This window comes from Egretta garzetta, unplaced genomic scaffold (genome assembly GCF_000687185.1).
Source record: "Egretta garzetta isolate BGI_Z169 unplaced genomic scaffold, ASM68718v1 scaffold275, whole genome shotgun sequence".
Lineage (NCBI taxonomy): Eukaryota > Metazoa > Chordata > Aves > Pelecaniformes > Ardeidae > Egretta > Egretta garzetta.
In genome coordinates this window covers 1,786-6,910 of record NW_009259867.1, presented here as the reverse complement: position 1 = coordinate 6,910, position 5,125 = coordinate 1,786, and the positions used below count along the sequence as shown (strand labels likewise).

Genomic DNA, 5,125 nt, shown 5'->3' with positions numbered 1-5,125 from the left:
CCATCCCCACCCCCCCCATCCCGGCAGGGATCGGCTATGACTTCAAGCGTCCCTTGTCCCACCTGCGTGAGGTCCACCTACGCCGCTACAACCTGCGCCGCTCCGCGCTCGAGCTCTTCTTCATCGACCAGGCCAACTACTTCCTCAACTTCAAAAAAAAGGTGGTGGCACCCTTCTTCCCCCACCAAACCCCTCCCGGGGCCATGGCACTGCCCAGGCTCCAGCCACTCCATGTCCTACCCACACACCCCCAGGTGAGAAACAAGGTGTACTCCTGCGTCCTCAGCCTGCGTCCCCCCAGCCAGATCTACTTCGGCAGCCGGTCACCCCAGGAGCTGCTGAAAGCCTCGGGGCTCACCCAGGTACCAGCCCCACCTTGCCCACCCCTGCCCCATATCTCTCCTGGGAGAGTGCCAGCATGGGATAGGGCTATCTATGGGACCAGGGATGGCTGTGGGATGGAGATGGCCATGGACCAGGGATGGCTGTGGGACCAGGGATGGGGATGGCTGTGGGACCAGGGATGGGGATGGCTGTGGGACCAGGGATGGCCGTGGGATGGAGATGGCCATGGACCAGGGATGGCTGTGGGACCAGGGATGGTCATGGGATGGAGATGGCCATGGACCAGGGATGGTTGTGGGACCAGGGATGGTCATGGGGTGGAGATGACTGTGGGACCTGGGATGGCTGTGGAATGGAAATGGCTGTGGGACCAGGGATGGGGATGGCCATGGGATGGGGATGGCTGTGGGACCAGGGATGGCTGTGGAATGGGAATGGCTGTGGGACCAAGGATGGCCATGGGGTGGGGGTGTCTGCCCCCTCCTGCCCCCCCAGCCTGTCTCCACCGCCCTCCCTTCGCTTCAGAAATGGGTCCTGCGGGAGATCTCCAACTTCGAGTACCTCATGCAGCTGAATACAATCGCGGGGCGCACCTACAATGACCTCTCCCAGTACCCCGTGGTGAGCCCCCCGTGTGTGTCCCTGTCCCCCCCCGCCAGCCCAGGCCCACCCCAGCCTTACCCACACCTCCCCCCCCCCCCCAGTTCCCCTGGATCCTGCGGGATTACGTCTCGGAGACCCTTGACCTCACCGACCCAGCCGTGTTTCGGGACCTGTCCAAGCCCATCGGGGTGGCCAACGAGCGGCATGCCCGGGACGTGAAGGAGAAGTGAGTGTCCCAAAAAAAAAGGGAGGAAGGGGGTACGTGGGGAGACCCTGGGTGGCTCCTGGTGGACACCCCCCCACCTCACCCCCAGGTACGAGAGCTTTGAGGACCCCACGGGCACGGTGGACAAGTTCCACTACGGCACACACTACTCCAACGCGGCAGGCGTCATGCACTACCTGATCCGCACCGAGCCCTTCACCACCCTCCACATCCTGTAGACGTCCAGGAGCTCATCCCCGAGTTCTTCTACTTCCCTGAGTTCCTGGAGAACCAGAATGGTAAGGGGCACCCATCATCCCCACCATGGGGCCAGCACCCATGGAAACATGGCGGGGCTTGGTGCCCCCCCCCCCCTGCCCGCCCTGCCTGCAGGCTTCGACCTGGGCTGCCTGCAGCTCTCCAACGAGAAGGTGGGCGACGTGGTGCTGCCCCGGTGGGCACGCTCCCGCGAGGACTTCATCTACCAGCACCGCAAAGCCTTGGTGAGATGGTGGAGCCCGTCCCAATCCCTCTTCTGCCCCCACCCCTGGCTGGGGGGCCATTACGGGATGGGGTGGGTGTTGCTGGCCCTCCTTGATGCCCCATCCTTGGACAGGAGTCAGAGTACGTCTCAGCCCACCTCCACGAGTGGATCGACCTCATTTTTGGGTACAAGCAACGAGGCCCGGCCGCCGTGGAGGCCCTCAATGTCTTCTACTACTGCACCTACGAGGGTGAGCCATGGGGCAGGGAGGTGGGGGGGGGCATCTGCCAGGTGGCCCCCCATGACCACCCTCATCCCCAGGGGCCGTGGACTTGGATGCCATTGCCAACGAGACACAGAGGAAGGCCCTGGAGGGCATCATCAGCAACTTTGGGCAGACGCCCTGCCAGCTGCTCAAGGTAGCACATAGGACCCTCCCATCCCAAAAAAAAAAAAAATCCCCTTTTGGGGGGCCACCACCCTTCTCACAGGTTCCCTCACAACACCCCCCAGGAGCCCCATCCTGCCCGGCTGTCGGCAGAGAGCGCTGCCCGGAGGCTGGCCCGCCTCGACACCCGCTCACCCAACGTCTTCGAGAACCTGGACCAACTCAAGTCCTTCTTCGTGGAGGTGAGGACAACCCTGGGGGGGAGCCCTGAGGGATGGGAGTGGCCAGGAGGGTGCCCACCAGTTTGCTGTCTCCCCGCAGGGTATCAGCGATGGGGTGGCCCTGGTGCAAGCCGTGGTCCCCAAGAACCAGGCACACTCCTTCATCACTCAGGGATCACCCGACGTCCTGGTGAGTGTGGGGACACTGAGGTACGGGTGCGTGCTGCTGACTGGGGGGGACCAGAACCAAACCCCAGGAGGGCTCCGATGGTGGGAGCTGTGTCACCTCCACCTCCATCTCTGCCCAGGTCACCGTGAGTGCCAACGGCTTGTTGGGGACCCATAACTGGTTGCCCTATGACAAGAACATCTCCAACTACTTCAGCTTCACCAAAGACCCCACCGTCTCCAACGCAAAGTGAGTTGCTGCATGGTCCCTGGGGATGGTCCCCAAAGGTGCCACCAGCCCACACGTGATTCTGCCACCACCCCATGTCCCTTTCTGCCAGGACCCAGCGCTTCCTGCAGGGGCCCTTCGCCCCCGGCGCGGACCTGTGCTTCCGCACGCTGGCCGTGTCCCCCGACGGGAAGCTGCTCTTCAGCGGGGGACATTGGGACAACAGCCTCCGCGTCACCTCGCTGGCCAAAGGGAAGGTGGTTGGGCACATAACCCGGCACATAGGTACGTCCTCTGCCGATGATGAAGGTCCAATGATGCCCCAATGGGTTTGTAGGGGGGAGGCAGGGGACATGGGAGCGGGCAGGGGACATCTCCAAGTGTCCCCCATCTTCTGGGGACGCTCCAGGCTCCATCGCAGAGCCGAGCTGGGGTTGGGGTTAGCAGCATCTCCACACCCCAAACCAAAACACCTTGATGCCGTCCCGGGGGCCTGGTGGGACAGGGCCGGCAGCTCATGGTGTCCCTCTGGGTGTCACAGATGTTGTCACCTGCCTGGCACTCGACCTCTGCGGCATCTACCTCATTTCTGGGTCCCGGGACACCACCTGCATGGTGTGGCAGGTCCTACAGCAGGTAGGGGGTTGACCCTTACCCCCATGCCCCAGATGGGGTGGCTCGCAGTGGGCACTGCCACCAGGTCACTGAGGTCCCCATGTCCCCAACGCCAGGGGGGGTTTTCCAGCGGCTTGGCTCCCAAACCTGTCCAGGTCCTGTACGGCCACGACGCTGAGGTGACATGCGTGGCCATCAGCACCGAGCTGGACATGGCGGTGTCGGGCTCTGAGGTGAGCTGGGGTGGTGTGGCGGGTGGCAGGGTGGGCAGTGCCACCATCACCACCCCACGTCCCCTTCCTCCCATAGGATGGCACCATCATCATCCACACCATCCGCCGGGGGCTCTTCATCCGGTCCCTGCGGCCGCCCGGCGAGAGCTCACCACCCGCCGTCCTCTCCCACCTGGCTGTGGGGCCGGAGGGGCAAGTGGTCGCCCAGACCTCCGTGGGTCAACGGGCCTGCTTGAAGGTATGCCCAGGTGTCCCCGTGTCCTCCCCCACGTCACCATCAGCGTGTGCATTCCCCCCTCGTTGCTCTGTCTTTCAGGACAGGTTTGCGCTGCACCTCTACTCGGTGAACGGGAAGCACCTCTCCTCCGTCCCACTGGACGAGGAGGTGACGGCCATGTGCCTGACGGAGGAGTTCGTGGTGCTGGGGACCATGCAGTGCGGGCTGGAGATCCGTGACCTCCAGAGGTGAGGGCTACCACCCACCTTGTCCCACCCCCCCACCTTGGGGTGCCCGGGGGGCTCAAGGGGTCCCATGCCACCACTCATCTTCTCACAGCCTCAGGGCGGCCGTGGCCCCCGTGCCCATGCGGGTGCCCGTCCACAGCGTGTCCGTCACCAAGGAGAAGAGTCACATCTTGGTGGGGTTGGAGGACGGCAAGCTCATCGTGGTGGGGGCTGGGCAGCCCGCTGAGGTGAGCATGGACCCCCGCCCCAGGTGGTGGTGGGGCTGGGGGAGGGGATGGGGACGGGGACACCACAGGGATGGGGACACCGCGGGGATGGAAGGGAGAAGGGGATGGGGATGGGGATGGGGAAGAGGATGAAGAAGGGGATGGGGAAGGGGATGGACATGAAGTGGGAGGGGATGGAGAAGGGGGTGGTGGTGGATGGTGGTGGGAAAGGGGTTGGGAAAGGGCTGGGGGTGGGAGAAGGGATAGGGATGTGGAAGGGGAAAGGGATGAGTGTGGGTGGAGCAAAGGATGGGGTTTGGAAGGGGATGGGTGATGGGGAATGGGCTGGGGGGGTGGATGTTTGGAAGATGGCGGGGCTGGAGAAGGGGATGAGGATTGGAATGAAGAAGGAATGGGGATGGAGAAGCAGATGGACATTTGGGAGGCAATGGGGCTGGAGAAGGGGATGAGGGTTGAGATGAGGATGGGGATGAGGATTGAGATGGAGAAGAGAGTGGGGATGGAGAACAGGATGGGGAAGTGGGTGAGGATCTGGAAGGGGATGGGAATGAGGAATGGGGATGGAGAAGGGGATCAGGATATGGAGATGGAGAAAGGGATGAGGCTGGGGCTGGAGAAGCTGGTGAGGATCTGGAAGGGGATGGGAATGAGGAATGGGGATGGAGAAGGGGATCAGGATATGGAGATGGAGAAAGGGATGAGGCTGGGGATGGAGAAGCTGGTGAGGATCTGGAAGGGGATTGGGATGAAGAAGGGGATGAGGAATGGGATGGAGATAGGGATGAAGATCTGGAAGGGGATGGAGATGAGGAATGGGATGGAGATGGGGATGAAGATCTGGAAGGGGATGGAGATGAGGAATGGGATGGAGATGGGGATGAAGATCTGGAAGGGGATGGGGATGAGGAATGGGATTGAGAAGGGGATGAGGATGGAGATGGG

The 5,125-nt window shown here is 62.8% G+C and overlaps 1 protein-coding gene across 1 annotated transcript in view; it reads left to right on the top strand.

Annotated features, from left to right (window-relative positions):
- NBEAL2 (neurobeachin like 2) overlaps window positions 1-4,183 on the top strand; it is a gene marked incomplete at both ends in the record, with an annotated part of 21,230 nt that extends 17,047 nt beyond the window's left edge. Inside the window, 17 exon segments of the mRNA XM_035895640.1 lie at window positions 28-362; window positions 871-966; window positions 1,050-1,174; window positions 1,263-1,381; window positions 1,384-1,452; window positions 1,547-1,656; window positions 1,770-1,887; window positions 1,959-2,056; window positions 2,151-2,267; window positions 2,347-2,436; window positions 2,555-2,664; window positions 2,756-2,928; window positions 3,185-3,279; window positions 3,375-3,491; window positions 3,568-3,729; window positions 3,808-3,956; window positions 4,048-4,183. Of these exon segments, the coding sequence (XP_035751533.1) occupies window positions 28-362; window positions 871-966; window positions 1,050-1,174; window positions 1,263-1,381; window positions 1,384-1,452; window positions 1,547-1,656; window positions 1,770-1,887; window positions 1,959-2,056; window positions 2,151-2,267; window positions 2,347-2,436; window positions 2,555-2,664; window positions 2,756-2,928; window positions 3,185-3,279; window positions 3,375-3,491; window positions 3,568-3,729; window positions 3,808-3,956; window positions 4,048-4,183 (2,219 nt within the window).
- Between the last annotated feature and the right edge of the window lie 942 nt (window positions 4,184-5,125).